This window comes from Nanorana parkeri, unplaced genomic scaffold (assembly GCF_000935625.1).
Source record: "Nanorana parkeri isolate BGI_ZX_2015 unplaced genomic scaffold, ASM93562v1 scaffold2341, whole genome shotgun sequence".
Taxonomy (NCBI): Eukaryota; Metazoa; Chordata; class Amphibia; order Anura; family Dicroglossidae; genus Nanorana; species Nanorana parkeri.
The window spans coordinates 79,535-100,243 of record NW_017308609.1 but is presented as its reverse complement, the minus strand read 5'-3'; the positions used below and the strand labels follow the sequence as shown (position 1 = coordinate 100,243).

Sequence of the window (20,709 nt, the reverse complement as noted above, 5' to 3'; positions counted from 1 at the left end):
CCTCTCCCGTCACCACCCAGACACGCCCCTTGTCTGTTCCTGGATCATGTCCCAGAATCCCCGGCACCGCTCACCTCTCCCGTCACCACCCAGACACGCCCCTTGTCTGTTCCTGGATCATGTCCCAGAATCCCCGGCACCGCTCACCTCTCCCGTCACCACCCAGACACGCCCCTTGTCTGTTCCTGGATCATGTCCCAGAATCCCCGGCACCGCTCACCTCTCCCGTCACCACCCAGACACGCCCCTTGTCTGTTCCTGGATCATGTCCCAGAATCCCCGGCACCGCTCACCTCTCCCGTCACCACCCAGACACGCCCCTTGTCTGTTCCTGGATCATGTCCCAGAATCCCCGGCACCGCTCACCTCTCCCGTCACCACCCAGACACGCCCCTTGTCTGTTCCTGGATCATGTCCCAGAATCCCCGGCACCGCTCACCTCTCCCGTCACCACCCAGACACGCCCCTTGTCTGTTCCTGGATCATGTCCCAGAATCCCCGGCACCGCTCACCTCTCCCGTCACCACCCAGACACGCCCCTTGTCTGTTCCTGGATCATGTCCCAGAATCCCCGGCACCGCTCACCTCTCCCGTCACCACCCAGACACGCCCCTTGTCTGTTCCTGGATCATGTCCCAGAATCCCCGGCACCGCTCACCTCTCCCGTCACCACCCAGACACGCCCCTTGTCTGTTCCTGGATCATGTCCCAGAATCCCCGGCACCGCTCACCTCTCCCGTCACCACCCAGACACGCCCCTTGTCTGTTCCTGGATCATGTCCCAGAATCCCCGGCACCGCTCACCTCTCCCGTCACCACCCAGACACGCCCCTTGTCTGTTCCTGGATCATGTCCCAGAATCCCCGGCACCGCTCACCTCTCCCGTCACCACCCAGACACGCCCCTTGTCTGTTCCTGGATCATGTCCCAGAATCCCCGGCACCGCTCACCTCTCCCGTCACCACCCAGACACGCCCCTTGTCTGTTCCTGGATCATGTCCCAGAATCCCCGGCACCGCTCACCTCTCCCGTCACCACCCAGACACGCCCCTTGTCTGTTCCTGGATCATGTCCCAGAATCCCCGGCACCGCTCACCTCTCCCGTCACCACCCAGACACGCCCCTTGTCTGTTCCTGGATCATGTCCCAGAATCCCCGGCACCGCTCACCTCTCCCGTCACCACCCAGACACGCCCCTTGTCTGTTCCTGGATCATGTCCCAGAATCCCCGGCACCGCTCACCTCTCCCGTCACCACCCAGACACGCCCCTTGTCTGTTCCTGGATCATGTCCCAGAATCCCCGGCACCGCTCACCTCTCCCGTCACCACCCAGACACGCCCCTTGTCTGTTCCTGGATCATGTCCCAGAATCCCCGGCACCGCTCACCTCTCCCGTCACCACCCAGACACGCCCCTTGTCTGTTCCTGGATCATGTCCCAGAATCCCCGGCACCGCTCACCTCTCCCGTCACCACCCAGACACGCCCCTTGTCTGTTCCTGGATCATGTCCCAGAATCCCCGGCACCGCTCACCTCTCCCGTCACCACCCAGACACGCCCCTTGTCTGTTCCTGGATCATGTCCCAGAATCCCCGGCACCGCTCACCTCTCCCGTCACCACCCAGACACGCCCCTTGTCTGTTCCTGGATCATGTCCCAGAATCCCCGGCACCGCTCACCTCTCCCGTCACCACCCAGACACGCCCCTTGTCTGTTCCTGGATCATGTCCCAGAATCCCCGGCACCGCTCACCTCTCCCGTCACCACCCAGACACGCCCCTTGTCTGTTCCTGGATCATGTCCCAGAATCCCCGGCACCGCTCACCTCTCCCGTCACCACCCAGACACGCCCCTTGTCTGTTCCTGGATCATGTCCCAGAATCCCCGGCACCGCTCACCTCTCCCGTCACCACCCAGACACGCCCCTTGTCTGTTCCTGGATCATGTCCCAGAATCCCCGGCACCGCTCACCTCTCCCGTCACCACCCAGACACGCCCCTTGTCTGTTCCTGGATCATGTCCCAGAATCCCCGGCACCGCTCACCTCTCCCGTCACCACCCAGACACGCCCCTTGTCTGTTCCTGGATCATGTCCCAGAATCCCCGGCACCGCTCACCTCTCCCGTCACCACCCAGACACGCCCCTTGTCTGTTCCTGGATCATGTCCCAGAATCCCCGGCACCGCTCACCTCTCCCGTCACCACCCAGACACGCCCCTTGTCTGTTCCTGGATCATGTCCCAGAATCCCCGGCACCGCTCACCTCTCCCGTCACCACCCAGACACGCCCCTTGTCTGTTCCTGGATCATGTCCCAGAATCCCCGGCACCGCTCACCTCTCCCGTCACCACCCAGACACGCCCCTTGTCTGTTCCTGGATCATGTCCCAGAATCCCCGGCACCGCTCACCTCTCCCGTCACCACCCAGACACGCCCCTTGTCTGTTCCTGGATCATGTCCCAGAATCCCCGGCACCGCTCACCTCTCCCGTCACCACCCAGACACGCCCCTTGTCTGTTCCTGGATCATGTCCCAGAATCCCCGGCACCGCTCACCTCTCCCGTCACCACCCAGACACGCCCCTTGTCTGTTCCTGGATCATGTCCCAGAATCCCCGGCACCGCTCACCTCTCCCGTCACCACCCAGACACGCCCCTTGTCTGTTCCTGGATCATGTCCCAGAATCCCCGGCACCGCTCACCTCTCCCGTCACCACCCAGACACGCCCCTTGTCTGTTCCTGGATCATGTCCCAGAATCCCCGGCACCGCTCACCTCTCCCGTCACCACCCAGACACGCCCCTTGTCTGTTCCTGGATCATGTCCCAGAATCCCCGGCACCGCTCACCTCTCCCGTCACCACCCAGACACGCCCCTTGTCTGTTCCTGGATCATGTCCCAGAATCCCCGGCACCGCTCACCTCTCCCGTCACCACCCAGACACGCCCCTTGTCTGTTCCTGGATCATGTCCCAGAATCCCCGGCACCGCTCACCTCTCCCGTCACCACCCAGACACGCCCCTTGTCTGTTCCTGGATCATGTCCCAGAATCCCCGGCACCGCTCACCTCTCCCGTCACCACCCAGACACGCCCCTTGTCTGTTCCTGGATCATGTCCCAGAATCCCCGGCACCGCTCACCTCTCCCGTCACCACCCAGACACGCCCCTTGTCTGTTCCTGGATCATGTCCCAGAATCCCCGGCACCGCTCACCTCTCCCGTCACCACCCAGACACGCCCCTTGTCTGTTCCTGGATCATGTCCCAGAATCCCCGGCACCGCTCACCTCTCCCGTCACCACCCAGACACGCCCCTTGTCTGTTCCTGGATCATGTCCCAGAATCCCCGGCACCGCTCACCTCTCCCGTCACCACCCAGACACGCCCCTTGTCTGTTCCTGGATCATGTCCCAGAATCCCCGGCACCGCTCACCTCTCCCGTCACCACCCAGACACGCCCCTTGTCTGTTCCTGGATCATGTCCCAGAATCCCCGGCACCGCTCACCTCTCCCGTCACCACCCAGACACGCCCCTTGTCTGTTCCTGGATCATGTCCCAGAATCCCCGGCACCGCTCACCTCTCCCGTCACCACCCAGACACGCCCCTTGTCTGTTCCTGGATCATGTCCCAGAATCCCCGGCACCGCTCACCTCTCCCGTCACCACCCAGACACGCCCCTTGTCTGTTCCTGGATCATGTCCCAGAATCCCCGGCACCGCTCACCTCTCCCGTCACCACCCAGACACGCCCCTTGTCTGTTCCTGGATCATGTCCCAGAATCCCCGGCACCGCTCACCTCTCCCGTCACCACCCAGACACGCCCCTTGTCTGTTCCTGGATCATGTCCCAGAATCCCCGGCACCGCTCACCTCTCCCGTCACCACCCAGACACGCCCCTTGTCTGTTCCTGGATCATGTCCCAGAATCCCCGGCACCGCTCACCTCTCCCGTCACCACCCAGACACGCCCCTTGTCTGTTCCTGGATCATGTCCCAGAATCCCCGGCACCGCTCACCTCTCCCGTCACCACCCAGACACGCCCCTTGTCTGTTCCTGGATCATGTCCCAGAATCCCCGGCACCGCTCACCTCTCCCGTCACCACCCAGACACGCCCCTTGTCTGTTCCTGGATCATGTCCCAGAATCCCCGGCACCGCTCACCTCTCCCGTCACCACCCAGACACGCCCCTTGTCTGTTCCTGGATCATGTCCCAGAATTCCCGGCAGCGCCCACCTCTCCCGTCACCACCCAGACACGCCCCTTGTCTGTTCCTGGATCATGTCCCAGAATCCCCGGCACCGCTCACCTCTCCCGTCAGCAGCTCGATGGTCTTCTAGGAGCTTCTTTTGGACATCCGTCTCAGGTTTCTCGGGGTTGAAGTGGAAACACTTTGATGATCACTCGGCTTCGTTGGTGGAAAACTCTGTATGGAAGTAAAATCATATTATAGTGAATACAGGGATATTCCCAGAATCCTCGTCACCTCTTTGTTCAGGAGGTAGATGATCATCTGATCGACAAGAGCCAGTAAGAAGAAGGATTGGATAAAAGTGCAGGCCCTATTGTCAGTGTGTAGGGAGTGATAGCGTCCTATACTGTGTTGTCTTATCACCTCCTCTGCCGCTAGTTCCAGCACTGTCTCCTCTCCTCATGACTCACCTCTCCGGGGAATAGGATCTTCCTATTTATAGGTGACTTCACTTCCTGTCTATGTTCCATAGAGACTTCCTGTCTCAGTATAGGTGAGATCACCACCTTGTGGAGCTCAGAGGAACTGCAGATCTGAGAAACATCTCATGGTGTGACCACGGCCTTGTCATTGATGCCAAGTGTCCTGGACAGTTCCGGGATTTGGTCTCCTGTCCTTGTGTGTCCTAAACCTGCAGGTTCCAGGACACTGTACGGGGAGGTCCTGACTTCCGGAACAATTTTTGGGTTCCATCACCAGGGACTGTAATGATACCAAACTGTTGTGTGGAGTGACCTCCATTCTGACAGAGATAGCGAAACGCCGACATCGGCAAAGAGACCCCACATGTAAGGGCCAACGTTCCCCCTGCCCACCTTTCCACCTCACCCCACAAGAATCTCTATCTACATCTGCTGCAACATCTGGGGCCTCAGGTGATAAGGATTGAAGTCTGACCCGGAGTTGGAGAGGCCCACCTCATGACACAACTGGGGAAGAAAGACACCATGGACCATGCAGAGTAGGGCCAATCATAGGCCTCAATCTCACCATAATTCTCTAGACGCCGCCATGCTGTCTCCAGTTACATCCTTGACCAGGCAGGTGACTCTTCCCCGTCTGCAGTCTCTTCCATGCCCAGTGTCTTGATGCCAGATGGCAACATTGACTCGAGCTTGCCTCCTTCCACGACTTTGTGGCCCGTGCTGCACCACGGTGGCAAGTACCCAGCCACCATTTGTTGCCTTCCACCAGCACGTAGAAGCAAATGTCCTCATGTCAGTAGACCATAAGGGTCTACATGACCACAGATACGTGGTCCAGCAAAGAGGGGCATGGCCGGGAAGGGTGAAGGCCAGGGACACCGTTGGTGGTGCCACCCTGTTTTCGGCAACCTGGTGATGATGACAGCTTAATGACTTCTCTTCCTCTTCGGTGGCCTCATCCTACACAACAGCCCCCCGGCAAAATGCTGCTGAGCTCTTTTGCAGCACGAGCCACACCGAGCCGGAGATTTTGTTAGCTCTTCAGGGGCCACCAGGAGGTTGCTGACTCCAAGGCATCTTGTGTCAGGAACGATTCTGTGACAACGGCACCAACCTACTGTATGCCTTTTGGTCAAGGAACGTTCATACATGTTCCTTGCCTGGAACACGTCCTCAACCCGGTGGTGCAGTGGTCCCTAGTTAGGTAACCCGGCTTCCAGATGTAGGTGGCCACTTCAGATGGCCATACCCAGCGAGTGTTCATCTGGCTGAAGTTCAGCAGCAACACAAGCTTCCTGCCAACCAACTGATATGCCATACACCCACATGCTGGAATTTGACATTGGCCATGCAGTATCCAGCTGCACCTGCAGCAGTGGGCTGTCAATGAGTATTTGTGAGAGTACGGGACGAGGAACAGGTTCTGGGGTTCTTTCCGCTACCTCAACGGCTCCTGATTCGGGATGTCTAACCCGTCTCGCCATCATTTGAGAAGGTGAACGGACCAGTGATCTGTGGTGAGGTCGGGTTCAGCATCAAAATCCCTCTGGTGTCCCAGCTGGACTGGGCTCTGGAGGAAAAGGAGGACTTCCTGCTGTCTAAGGGTCTGCAGGATCCTTCACAAGTGACTCCATCCAAGTGTTGTAACAGAAGAGGAGCGGGGGGATTGGGGCCCCGGCGGTGAGGAGAATTGTGACACAATTGGCGTGGTTTTGGACAAGTTGAAGGTTAGCCTCCAGCTTTCTGGACGTTTCTAGATGTTCTACGTACCTGGCTGCACCTCCCCTTTCCGGGCTGAGTGAATTCTGACTTGAACTTTGTGGAGGGTTCCTACTAGGAAACAAGGGTGGGCAGGCAGCCTTGGTTCACACCTCCAGGAAGGAAGCCTAAAAGCCCACATGGTCGGGGTTGTTGTTGCTGAAACTGGACAAAGGTGGCAAGCTGTGGCGCATTTTCCACGTGATACCCCGGAGTAACCTTCCTATGGACGGCCTATTACTACAGGTGGACTTTGTGGATTTCTTCTGGTCTTCTTAGCCCGTACTGATCCTCTTAGTCCGTACTGGTCCTCTTAGTCCGTACTGGTCTTCTTAGCCCGTACTGGTCTTCTTAGCCCGTACTGGTCTTCTTAGCCCGTACTGGTCTTCTTAGCCCGTACTGGTCATCTTAGCTCGTACTGGTCATCTTAGCCCGTACTGGTCATCTTAGCCCGTACTGCTCATCTTAGCCCGTACTGGTCTTCTTAGCCCGTACTGGTCTTCTTAGCCCGTCCTGGTCTTCTTAGCCCGTACTGGTCTTCTTAGCCCGTACTGGTCTTCTTAGCCCGTACTGGTCATCTTAGCCCGTACTGGTCATCTTAGCCCGTACTGGTCCTCTTCTTATCCCGTACTGGTGGTCATCTTAGTCTGTTACTGGTCTTCTTCTTAGCCCGTACTGGTCTTCTTAGCCCGTACTGGTCTTCTTAGCACGTACTGGTGGTCTTCTTAGCCCGTACTGGTCTTCTTCTTAGCCCGTACTGGTCTTCTTAGCCCGTACTGGTGGTCTTCATAGCCCATACTGGTCTTCTTAGCCAGTACTGGTCATCTTAGCCCGTACTGGTCCTCTTCTTAGCCCCTACTGGTTCTCTTCTTAGCCCATACTGGTCCTCTTCTTAGCCCCTACTGGTCCTCTTCTTAGCCCGTACTGGTGGTCATCTTAGTCCGTTACTGGTCTTCTTCTTAGCCCGTACTGGTCTTCTTAGCCCGTACTGGTCTTCTTAGCACGTACTGGTGGTCTTCTTAGCCCGTACTGGTCTTCTTTTTAGCCCGTACTGGTGGTCTTCATAGCCCATACTGGTCTTCTTAGCCAGTACTGGTCATCTTAGCCCGTACTGGTCCTCTTCTTAGCCCCTACTGGTTCTCTTCTTAGCCCATACTGGTCATCTTAGTCCATTACTGGTCTTCTTAGCCCATACTGGTCTTCTTAGCCCGTACTGGTGGTCTTCTTAGCCCGTACTGGTCTTCTTAGCCCGTACTGGTCCTCTTAGCCCGTACTGGTCTTCTTAGCCCGTACTGGTCTTCTTAGCCCGTACTGGTCTTCTTAGCCCGTACTGGTCTTCTTAGCCCGTACTGGTCTTCTTAGCCCGTACTGGTCTTCTTAGCCCGTACTGGTCTTCTTAGCCCGTACTGGTCTTCTTAGCCCGTACTGGTCTTCTTAGCCCGTACTGGTCATCTTAGCTCGTACTGGTCATCTTAGCCCGTACTGGTCATCTTAGCCCGTACTGCTCATCTTAGCCCGTACTGGTCTTCTTAGCCCGTACTGGTCTTCTTAGCCCGTACTGGTCTTCTTAGCCCGTACTGGTCATCTTAGCCCGTACTGGTCATCTTAGCCCGTACTGGTCCTCTTCTTATCCCGTACTGGTGGTCATCTTAGTCTGTTACTGGTCTTCTTCTTAGCCCGTACTGGTCTTCTTAGCCCGTACTGGTCTTCTTAGCACGTACTGGTGGTCTTCTTAGCCCGTACTGGTCTTCTTCTTAGCCCGTACTGGTCTTCTTAGCCCGTACTGGTGGTCTTCATAGCCCATACTGGTCTTCTTAGCCAGTACTGGTCATCTTAGCCCGTACTGGTCCTCTTCTTAGCCCCTACTGGTTCTCTTCTTAGCCCATACTGGTCCTCTTCTTAGCCCCTACTGGTCCTCTTCTTAGCCCGTACTGGTGGTCATCTTAGTCCGTTACTGGTCTTCTTCTTAGCCCGTACTGGTCTTCTTAGCCCGTACTGGTCTTCTTAGCACGTACTGGTGGTCTTCTTAGCCCGTACTGGTCTTCTTTTTAGCCCGTACTGGTGGTCTTCATAGCCCATACTGGTCTTCTTAGCCCGTACTGGTCATCTTAGCCCGTACTGGTCCTCTTCTTAGCCCCTACTGGTTCTCTTCTTAGCCCGTACTGGTCATCTTAGTCCATTACTGGTCTTCTTAGCCCATACTGGTCTTCTTAGCCCGTACTGGTGGTCTTCTTAGCCCGTACTGGTCTTCTTAGCCCGTACAGGTGGTCTTCTTAGCCCGTACTGGTGGTCTTCTTAGCCCGTACTGGTCTTCTTCTTAGCCCGTACTGGTCATCTTAGCCCGTACTGGTCTTCTTAGCCCGTACTGGTCCTCTTCTTAGCCCCTACTGGTCCTCTTCTTAGCCCATACTGGTCATCTTAGTCCGTTATTGGTCTTCTTAGCCCGTACTGGTCCTCTTCTTAGCCCCTACTGGTCCTCTTCTTAGCCCGTACTGGTCTTCTCAGCCCGTACCGGTCTTCTTAGCCCGTACTGGTCTTCTTAGCCCGTACTGGTGGTCTTAGCCCGTACCAGTCTTCTTAGCCAGTACTGGTGGTCTTCTTAGCCCGTACTGGTGGTCTTCTTAGCCCGTACTGGTGGTCTTCTTAGCCCGTACTGGTCACAACAGTCACATGCGCGATTGTTGACATTGTAGCGCGCTTTCCCACATCGGAATGTTGTTTCGGGGAAGCCTTTGTCTCCACACCCAAAGCCGGGCCACGATCGCGTTTTTAATAAGATACTACGCAGAATGACCGGCTCATTGGTTCCCCCGTACCGGCTTCATTATTGGATCTTCATTATTGGAGTCGACGTTTCACGCTTGACGTCGCTTCTTCAAGAGGAGGAAGTTATCAATAAAGTGAGCCGATGTGTGTGCGTCCCTGCGGCCCCCGTCCAGGCGCAGCACCTCAACCACACCCACCAGAGCAGACAACGGGAGAGAGGTCGAGAACATGGGCTCAACTTTAGGCAGCAGAGGGTGAGAGGTATGAGGTATCAAAAGAACCATTAGATGAATGCAGACCTATATCAGGTGGTTCCCCCTTCGTAGACCGAGGAGTATCCGTCCTCCTCTCACCTCCAAGCCCCCAGCGTGCTGTATGGCCGCCAACCAGGCTACACACTGGCCAGTCTGTAGCCTGGGGGCGGCCATACAGCACGCCGGGGGCTTGGTTATTTTGACACCACATACCTCTCACCCTCGGATTCCAACCAAAGGAAGAACTGATGTCTTGATGTTCTTAATCTCTTGGATATGGAACTGTAACGCCCGGTCTGCAAGGCAGCGAGTAACCGCCTGGTGTTAGCGGCCCCATTTGTACCCAACCGCCTTGATCGTTCTCCTAGAACCTGACTGGTTTACTTCTGTACGTCATGGTTGGGTACCTCACGGCCTGGTTTTGGTTGTTGGGGCTTTGGTATGAGGATCTGGAGCCGATTGAACAATAAAGAGTATTATTCTGCTCTCACTCGGTGCCAGCCTGGTGCTACTGCGACGTTCTGGTGGCAACGGTGGGATTTCAACCAACATGAGATGCGGCGATGGGAGTTAGAAGAGTTTCCTGTGGCAACCATCAGGAAATGTTGAGTAGAGGGGTGAGTGCTGACGGGAAAAAGAAAGCTGAGCTTGTTTGCCTATCTGGAAACCTTTGAAACATGCGCAAAACCCATAAAATTCCAGGAGTGGACTTGGATGGAAGGTTACCTGGAAGAAGCCAGAGCCACGCTTTTTGGGCTGTTCTAGGTGAAAAGCGGACCAACTATGAGGAGGTCAAACAGGCCACATACGCCGTTACCCCAGAGTCTTACCGCCAATGTTTTCGAACGCTCCCCAAGTCCACAGGTGACACCTATGTAGAATATGGCAACAAGCTGACTCATGCTCTCATTGGATACGAGGCGGTGATCGGGCGCGGTCAAGGTGCCACGCATCGTGTTCCTTCAGACGGTCACGTATAGTGTTGGCCATGCTCTGTGGGCCATAGTTTGTAGCCAATTCCACCGCTCCGGCAATCACAATGACTTCTGGTCTCTGTGAGATAGTGTCCTCGGACTGCGAGTTCCTCATTAGAACCCGGCTGCCATGTAAGCCCTTTAACCAGGTGGCAGTATAATGGGAGCGACCGCTTCCATCTCATTACACTGAGACCTGATAAAAGGGCTTACATGCCGTGTATGGAGTCATGAAAATATTTTTCTGACTCTTGATGAAATAACAAGTCAATGTAATTTTTTTTTTTTTTATTAAAAGCTGCTTGGTGTCTCTCCCGATCAAAATGCGGCCAGGTAATGTTTTGTATGGAGTAAGTACACTATAGAGCTGTCTTTTCCTGTCAAATAAACACTCTAAAATTGTTTGTTCAACTAGAAGGTGACCGTTGTCCGTCCTGTTCAAAATGCAGGCTACCAAAAGTGCTTAAACACCATGGAGTCAATGAAACATTTTCCGCACTCAAGGCAAAAGTACGGCTTCTATCGAGTGAATTTTTTGATGTTTGACAAGTTCAGATATCCGTGGACATTTCCCGCACTCACGGTGGGAGAAAAGCTTTTCCTACATGTGGCTTTTCTGATGGACATTATGATAGGACTTCCGTGAAGAAGATTTGCAACACGCAGAACAGGGCTGATGCTTCTCACCCGTGTGAGACCCACCTATGTATGTGAAGAAGGAATTTCAGTGAAAATAATTTCCAGCACTCGGGAGGAATATGGATTTGCTGTGTGGGATCTGTGACGTGTAACAAGTCCTGATTTCTGTGTAAAACATTTTCTGCACTGGGGCAAGATGAAGGGAGCCTGCGTGGCCCCGAAACGTTGGTTTTTCATGTGATGCACTTCTGCAATAAATACACGCATGAAGTTAAAAATGATTTCTGTTGAGTGCTGGTGAACTTTATTATTTTCAAGCCCGGGGCAAGACTATGACTTCTCACCCGTGTGTAATATCTCATGTCTGAAAAGCCTGGTCTCATTTGAAAAACATTTTCCACACGTAGGGCACGAATAAGGCATTCTCTCATGCCTTAAAAAACAAGTCTTATCTGAAAAACTTTTCCCACACTTAGGGCAGCAATAAGGCTTCTCGCCTGTGTGTATTCTCTGATGTACAATAAGATTGTTCTTCTGTGAAAAATGTTTTCCACACTCGAGGCAGGGATACAACTTTTCACCTGTGTGAGACCTCAGATGTATGGAAAGGCTGGAGTTCTGTGAAAAACTTTTCCCACACTCAGGACAGGAATACAACTTCACACAACCCGTGTGCAATCTCTGATGTTTGTTAAGGCTGGACTTCTGTGAAAAAAATTTCCCGCACTCTTCACAGGGATATGGCTTCTGCCCTCTGTGCCATCTTTGGTGTATAACCAGGTCTGATTTTCGGGGATAACTTTTCCCACACTCAAGACAGGAATATGGCTTCTCGCCTGTGTGTAATCTCTGATGTCTAGAAAGATGGGCCTTCTGTAAAAAACATTTACCGCACTCAGGACAAGAATAAGGCCTTTCCCCTGTGTGAGATCTCTGATGGAGGGAAAGGCTGTACTTCTGTGAAAAACCTTTTCCGCACTCTGAACAGGTATGAAGCTTCTCACCTTTCTGACATCTCTGATGTTCAGAGAGACTCAATTCAGACTCAAAACTTTCTCCACAATCAGGAGTGGAAAATGTCTCCTCCCCCTGAATTCCGGCACCATCCCCCACAGGACGAGGTCGCTCAGAGTCAGAGGGATTCCATGGTCTATCCACACTGTGACGTCCACCATCCATAGCTGAGCTCATTGTCTCTTCTCCCGCACAATCTGCTGTGATGTCCTCATCTTCCATCTTACAACCTGGAGATAAAGTCAGACGATCCTTTGAGGGTTCCTCCATGGCGTGTCCTGGAAACATAGAAACACATGATGGAGAGATATGAGAGGGTTAGATGACTTCACTCAACATTCCATCTGGATCAGGAGGTCTGAGGGAGCGGATGTTCTATGAGGAGGTCCCAACCAGCCAGGGACTCCTCCCTTCAGTCAAAGGGCCTCCTCCCAGATCACTTCTACATTGACACAGCCTTGTCAGAATAGGGGGAGCCAATGGGGACTGGGAGGAGCATGATCTTCACCCAACCACAAGCCTAGGCACTGGGTCATGTGACCTCTGAGAAACGAGAAGATCAGAGTATAGACTGGCAGCCACTCCCACGGATAACATAAGAATATATTATGAGTCACCTGTGCTGATCTCTGTAGGAGTGTCCTCCTCTATGGACGTCCTCATCACTCCGGCCTCCTCCGTATATCGCTGATCATGCCTCACATACGTCTCTTCTACTTCACCCTCAACTTTCATCTTCATCAGATCTTCACCCTAAACCAACAGAACGGCAGAAAGTCTCATCTGTGACATAGAAGTATTTATGATGTGACATCACATAGAAGATCTCGTCTGGTAGAGTCCACACGTCATCTCCACATGTCAGAGCGTTCCATCACTTTATGTTCCCGCCCCCCAACTCCACCCACCTGATCATGGTGGGGGATGGTGAGATCTTCCTGGGTGGGATCCGGGGAATACAGAGGAAGGGGACATCTCTCTGGTGGGTTCCTCTTACTAGGTGGCTCCATCATAATATCCTTGTAGAGTTTATTGGGTCCTTCAGAAAGCTCCTCCATCACACCGTACTCCTCATCCTCCTGTTTACACTCTTCTTTAACAACAATGTTATAATCCCCGAGGTCTGCGCTCTGAATATAAAATAAAACATTAATTGTAACAAACATTCTTCTGTATAAAACCATAACTGCCAATAATTATGAATAATCTACCTGATCCTGGTGGGGGATGGTGAGATCTTCCTGGGTGGGGTCCCGGGAATACAGGGGGCGGGGACATCTCTCTGGTGGGTTCCTGTTGTTCGAGGGTTCCATCATATCCATGTGTCCTTCTAAAAACTCCTCCATCGCCCCGTACTCCTCGTCCTCCTTTTTAAACTCTTCTTTAACAATATTATTGTACTCGAGGTTTCCACTCTGATTAGATAATGAAACATTAATTGTACTAACATGCGTGTGTATAAATCATACCGATCCGTGATTGTTCATCATCTACCTCCTCCATCATTGGTGCAGTCCTCTATGAAAGTCTCCCTGTAGACAGATAACATTGATATCAGAGAATGATCCGGATTGTGTTGGTTGTACAATAATAGGAGGAGGAGATGTGAGGTCAGTGTGATGTCATAGGATGGGGTGACTCTGGATGGAGGACATTGGGGGGAGGAGATGTGAGGTCAGTGTGATGTCATAGGATGTGGTGACTCTGGATGGAGGACATTGGGAGAAGGAGATGTGAGGTCAGTGTGATGTCATAGGATGGGGTGACTCTGGATGGAGGACATTGAGAGAAGATGTGAGGTCAATGTGATGTCATAGGATGGGGTGACTCTGGATGGAGGACATTGGGGGGGGGGGGATGGGAGGTCAGGGTGATGTCATAGTATGGGGTGACTCCGGATGGAGGACATTGGGGGGGGGGGGATGGGAGGTCAGGGTGATGTCATAGTATGGGGTGACTCCGGATGGAGGACATTGGGGGGGGGGGGATGGGAGGTCAGGGTGATGTCATAGTATGGGGTGACTCCGGATGGAGGACATTGGGGGGGGGGGGATGGGAGGTCAGGGTGATGTCATAGTATGGGGTGACTCCGGATGGAGGACATTGGGGGGGGGGGGATGGGAGGTCAGGGTGATGTCATAGTATGGGGTGACTCCGGATGGAGGACATTGGGGGGGGGGGGATGGGAGGTCAGGGTGATGTCATAGTATGGGGTGACTCCGGATGGAGGACATTGGGGGGGGGGGGATGGGAGGTCAGGGTGATGTCATAGTATGGGGTGACTCCGGATGGAGGACATTGGGGGGGGGGGGATGGGAGGTCAGGGTGATGTCATAGTATGGGGTGACTCCGGATGGAGGACATTGGGGGGGGGGGGATGGGAGGTCAGGGTGATGTCATAGTATGGGGTGACTCCGGATGGAGGACATTGGGGGGGGGGGGATGGGAGGTCAGGGTGATGTCATAGTATGGGGTGACTCCGGATGGAGGACATTGGGGGGGGGGGGATGGGAGGTCAGGGTGATGTCATAGTATGGGGTGACTCCGGATGGAGGACATTGGGGGGGGGGGGATGGGAGGTCAGGGTGATGTCATAGTATGGGGTGACTCCGGATGGAGGACATTGGGGGGGGGGGGATGGGAGGTCAGGGTGATGTCATAGTATGGGGTGACTCCGGATGGAGGACATTGGGGGGGGGGGGATGGGAGGTCAGGGTGATGTCATAGTATGGGGTGACTCCGGATGGAGGACATTGGGGGGGGGGGGATGGGAGGTCAGGGTGATGTCATAGTATGGGGTGACTCCGGATGGAGGACATTGGGGGGGGGGGGATGGGAGGTCAGGGTGATGTCATAGTATGGGGTGACTCCGGATGGAGGACATTGGGGGGGGGGGGATGGGAGGTCAGGGTGATGTCATAGTATGGGGTGACTCCGGATGGAGGACATTGGGGGGGGGGGGATGGGAGGTCAGGGTGATGTCATAGTATGGGGTGACTCCGGATGGAGGACATTGGGGGGGGGGGGATGGGAGGTCAGGGTGATGTCATAGTATGGGGTGACTCCGGATGGAGGACATTGGGGGGGGGGGGATGGGAGGTCAGGGTGATGTCATAGTATGGGGTGACTCCGGATGGAGGACATTGGGGGGGGGGGGATGGGAGGTCAGGGTGATGTCATAGTATGGGGTGACTCCGGATGGAGGACATTGGGGGGGGGGGGATGGGAGGTCAGGGTGATGTCATAGTATGGGGTGACTCCGGATGGAGGACATTGGGGGGGGGGGGATGGGAGGTCAGGGTGATGTCATAGTATGGGGTGACTCCGGATGGAGGACATTGGGGGGGGGGGGATGGGAGGTCAGGGTGATGTCATAGTATGGGGTGACTCCGGATGGAGGACATTGGGGGGGGGGGGATGGGAGGTCAGGGTGATGTCATAGTATGGGGTGACTCCGGATGGAGGACATTGGGGGGGGGGGGATGGGAGGTCAGGGTGATGTCATAGTATGGGGTGACTCCGGATGGAGGACATTGGGGGGGGGGGGATGGGAGGTCAGGGTGATGTCATAGTATGGGGTGACTCCGGATGGAGGACATTGGGGGGGGGGGGATGGGAGGTCAGGGTGATGTCATAGTATGGGGTGACTCCGGATGGAGGACATTGGGGGGGGGGGGATGGGAGGTCAGGGTGATGTCATAGTATGGGGTGACTCCGGATGGAGGACATTGGGGGGGGGGGGATGGGAGGTCAGGGTGATGTCATAGTATGGGGTGACTCCGGATGGAGGACATTGGGGGGGGGGGGATGGGAGGTCAGGGTGATGTCATAGTATGGGGTGACTCCGGATGGAGGACATTGGGGGGGGGGGGATGGGAGGTCAGGGTGATGTCATAGTATGGGGTGACTCCGGATGGAGGACATTGGGGGGGGGGGGATGGGAGGTCAGGGTGATGTCATAGTATGGGGTGACTCCGGATGGAGGACATTGGGGGGGGGGGGATGGGAGGTCAGGGTGATGTCATAGTATGGGGTGACTCCGGATGGAGGACATTGGGGGGGGGGGGATGGGAGGTCAGGGTGATGTCATAGTATGGGGTGACTCCGGATGGAGGACATTGGGGGGGGGGGGATGGGAGGTCAGGGTGATGTCATAGTATGGGGTGACTCCGGATGGAGGACATTGGGGGGGGGGGGATGGGAGGTCAGGGTGATGTCATAGTATGGGGTGACTCCGGATGGAGGACATTGGGGGGGGGGGGATGGGAGGTCAGGGTGATGTCATAGTATGGGGTGACTCCGGATGGAGGACATTGGGGGGGGGGGGATGGGAGGTCAGGGTGATGTCATAGTATGGGGTGACTCCGGATGGAGGACATTGGGGGGGGGGGGATGGGAGGTCAGGGTGATGTCATAGTATGGGGTGACTCCGGATGGAGGACATTGGGGGGGGGGGGATGGGAGGTCAGGGTGATGTCATAGTATGGGGTGACTCCGGATGGAGGACATTGGGGGGGGGGGGATGGGAGGTCAGGGTGATGTCATAGTATGGGGTGACTCCGGATGGAGGACATTGGGGGGCGGAGATGTGAGGTCAGTGAGATGTCATAGGATGGGGCGCCTCTGGATGGAGGACATCGGGAGGAGGAGATGTGAGGTCACTATAATTGTATGGGGTACGGGGGATGGGGGATTCATTTAGATGAAGGCTTGAACATCTGTTTTTATTTTATGAGCTTTGTTTAAGAAGAATCAAGGAAAAATATTAAGATATTTGTGTATCAAAATCTGGCAGAGATATGTCGTTACTGTGACTATGGAGGACGGACATGACGGGGGGGGGTTACTGGGTGTAAATATAAAATAATATCTTATTACCTCCTCTGCTGCCAGTCCCAGCAATGTCTCCTCTCTACTTCCTCTCAAATAACCAAGACCTTCCTATTTATATGTGACATCACTTCCTGTCCGTTTTCCATAGAGACTTCCTGTCTGGGTATAGGTGAGATCACCACCTTGTGGAGCTCAGAGGGACTGAGAGACCTCTCGTAGTGTGAACACGGCCTTGTGCTATTGCGTGTACACCGATCAGCCATAACATTCTAACCACCCACCTAATATTCAGTAGGTCCCCCTTGTCCAGGCCCATCCAGGCATGGACTCCACTAGACCTCTGAAGGTGTGCTGTGGTATCTGGATGACCCCCCTAATATTGAGTAGGTCCCCTTCTCTTGACCCGTCCAGACATGGACTCCACTAGACCTCTGAAGGTGTGCTGTGGTATCTGGATGACCCCCCTAATATTGAGTAGATCCCCCTTTTCCTGATCCATCCAGACATGGACTCCACTAGACCTCCGAAGGTGTGCTGTGGTATCTGGCCCCAAGCCGTCAGTAGCGGATCCTTTAAGTCCTGTAAGTTGTGAGGTGATCGGCCTCCATGAATCGGACTTGTTTTTCCAGCACATCCCACAGATGATCGATTGGACTGAGATCTGTAGACCAAGTCATCGCCTCAAACTCATTGTTGTCAGGGCCGGACTGGCCATTGACCTTACCAGGCATTTGCTGGCTGGCCGAGCTGCACACATTCAACCTGGCTCGGCCCACTACGCATGATGACCAGGCCAACACAGCACAACAGTTGCAGCCCGTCAAGAGCATAAATCCTTCTCCAGGCGGCAGCTGCTATAAGCTGGGGGGGGAGAGCATGGATCCGCCATTGGCTGGAAGGTTCAGGGTGGACGGGCTCTGCCTTTTGCTCTAGAGCTCTCTTCACAAAGCCTGTGGTGAGTGCACAGCAAGACTGAATGCTTGTCAAATGGAGAGCATTGAGAAGACAAGTGTGGTAGGTGGAAGGATAGATGGAGAGGGGGAGTATGGGAAGGAACATCAGTTTCAGGGGGCAAGAAGTGCACCATGTGGAAGAGGTGCTGCAGAAGAAACTCTTGGCCACCCTTCCAGAGAGTGGCAAGATCTCCATTCATGGCCAACGTGAGGAGCAGGGATAGTGCTGGCTGCCCATATGTTCTTGAGAACTTAGCCTTGGCTGCTGTCATTTGCCTAACCCATGGTCTCAGATTACCCGGCCTTTAGGAAAACCTTTGAAACAAGGACTTCCCGGACTTTGGAGTGTCCAGGTTGGACCACTGGTCCGGAGTTGCCCAGTATACAATCAAGCTGCTGGTCTGTCCTGGGACCAGTTTGCTGGCAGAGAGAGCCTTCAGCACAGCGGGCAGTTTTCTGACGGAGACAAACCCACACGTCCCCGACACAGTTGACTGGCTCTCTTTTTTCCAAACGAACCAGTCCAGGATCGGCAATGAGAACCCAACACATGCAGTGGAGGGCTTCAAATCAATTGTTTCTTAGAATTCGGGCCCCCAAACAACATTATTATACCACCGTACTTCTGCCACCACTGATGGCCCGCTATCATTGCCATCTCCTACCAGCATAACCGGCTTCTTGACCACAGCTGACCTGACATCATAACCTTCTCCTGCCACCGCTGATGGCCTGTCATCATTGCCATCATCTCCTACCACCATAACCAGCTTCTTGACCACAGCTGACCTGACATCATAACCTTCTCCTGCCACCGCTGATGGCCTGTCATCATTGCCATCATCTCCTACCACCATAACCAGCTTCTTGACCACAGCTGACCTGACACCATAACCTTCTCCTGCCACAGCTGATGGCCCGTCATCATTGCCATCTCCTATCTTCCCATCAGCTCCTGTCACCATAACCTTCTCCTGCCACCGCTGATGGCCCGTCATCATTGCCATCTCCTATCTTCCCATCATCTCCTACCACCATAACCAGCTTCTTGACCACAGCTGACCTGACACCATAACCTTCTCCTGCCACAGCTGATGGCCCGTCATCATTGCCATCTCCTATCTTCCCATCAGCTCCTGTCACCATAACCTTCTCCTGCCACCGCTGATGGCCCGTCATCATTGCCATCTCCTATCTTCCCATCATCTCCTACCACCATAACCAGCTTCTTGACCACAGCTGACCTGACACCATAACCTTCTCCTGCCACAGCTGATGGCCCGTCATCATTGCCATCTCCTATCTTCCCATCAGCTCCTGTCACCATAACCTTCTCCTGCCACCGCTGATGGCCCGTCATCATTGCCATCTCCTATCTTCCCATCATCTCCTACCACCATAACCAGCTTCTTGACCACAGCTGACCTGACACCATAACCTTCTCCTGCCACAGCTGCTGGCCTCCCACCATTACCATCTCCAATCTTCCCATCAGCTCCTGTCACCATAACCTTCTCCTGCCACCGCTGATGGCCCGTCATCATTGCCATCTCCTATCTTCCCATCAGCTCCTGTCACCATAACCAGCTTCTTGACAACAGCTGACCTGACACCATAACTTTCTCCTGCCACCGCAGTTGGCTTCCAGCCATGACCATCTCATGTTGCCTCCACTGCCCTATTGTGGTGCTCTGCAAAGGTGCCACACATCGCTTGTCAGCAGCAGAGCCATGGCTGTGGTCATGTTCTCTGCATACTCTGGTGATCGGGGTCGGTCAAGGTGCCACACATCGTGTTTCTTCAGCCGGTCACGTATAGCGTTGGCTGCAGGGTAAGCCATGCTCTGTGGTCCATAGTTTGTAGCCAATCCCACCGCTCCAGCAATCACAATGACTTCTGGTGGTCTCTGAGACATAGTGTCCTCAGACTGCGAGTTCCTCATTAGAACCCGGCTTCCATGTAAGCCCTTTAACCAGGTGGCAGCGGAATGGGAGCGACCGGTTCTATCCCACTACACTGAGACCTGATAAAAGGGCTTACACGCCGTGTATGGAGTCCCGAAACTATTTTTCTGACTCTTTGAATTAAATAACAAAAAATTACCGGGACACATTGTGAACAGAGAAGACACCAAGCGGCTTTTGAAGATGTTCTTTAATTATAAATACCAAAGAGGAAAAAGAATACAGTAAAAAAAAAGTTTGAAGGTAGTAGAGGACAACCCGATCTCCTTCCTCGGAGACCCGAGGAACATCCGTATCAGTTACTAAGCAATTCATTCGAGTGAAAACACCAAAACACATAGACTACACAAGGGCCTGAAACGAGATAGTCATACATACAAAGAGCAAGGGGAGCCGAGGGACAGGAAGTGAAGATGGAAAGCAGATAATCAGGAGAAAGAGAAGACAAGAGATCGCATAGGGGAAGGGCAGGGATGAAGGCAAAGGGAGGTCGGAGCACTCAGTCCGAGGAGCAGAACCCACAGTACAACAATAAAAGCACAGGTAAGTCGAGACTAAGGCCGGGGTAGGCAACCTCGGCTCTCCAGCTGGGCTGAAACTACAAATCCCATCATGCGTCTGCCTCTGGGAGTCATGCCTGTGGCTTGCAATGCCTTATGGGATTTGTAGTTTCAGCACAGCTGGTAGAGTAAAGGTTGCCTACCCCTGGACTAAGGCTTTGTGGGGAGTGGACCACTACATTAGACAGTAATGACATGATAGATCCAAGGATTCCAGACATCACGGAACTGAGCATGAGGGTCATGTAAATGGGGTGTGAGGGCCTCCAACCTTCATCTCCTCAAACCATTCCTCAAAAGAGGGGAAGGGGGGGGGGG

The 20,709-nt window shown here is 54.2% G+C and overlaps 1 protein-coding gene and 1 long non-coding RNA gene across 2 annotated transcripts in view; both read right to left on the bottom strand.

Moving 5' to 3' along the window:
* Nucleotides 1-11,397: 11,397 nt before the first annotated feature.
* Nucleotides 11,398-20,709, bottom strand: part of LOC108801451 (zinc finger protein 271-like) — a 21,874-nt gene continuing 12,562 nt past the window's right edge. Inside the window, 1 exon segment of the mRNA XM_018573339.1 lies at nucleotides 11,398-12,066. Within this exon segment, the coding sequence (XP_018428841.1) occupies nucleotides 11,398-12,066 (669 nt within the window).
* On the bottom strand, nucleotides 13,121-13,322 carry LOC108801458. The gene is made up of 2 exons (XR_001942150.1): nucleotides 13,293-13,322; nucleotides 13,121-13,211 (listed from the first exon to the last, which is right to left on the bottom strand). It is a non-coding gene; the product is annotated as an uncharacterized LOC108801458 (long non-coding RNA).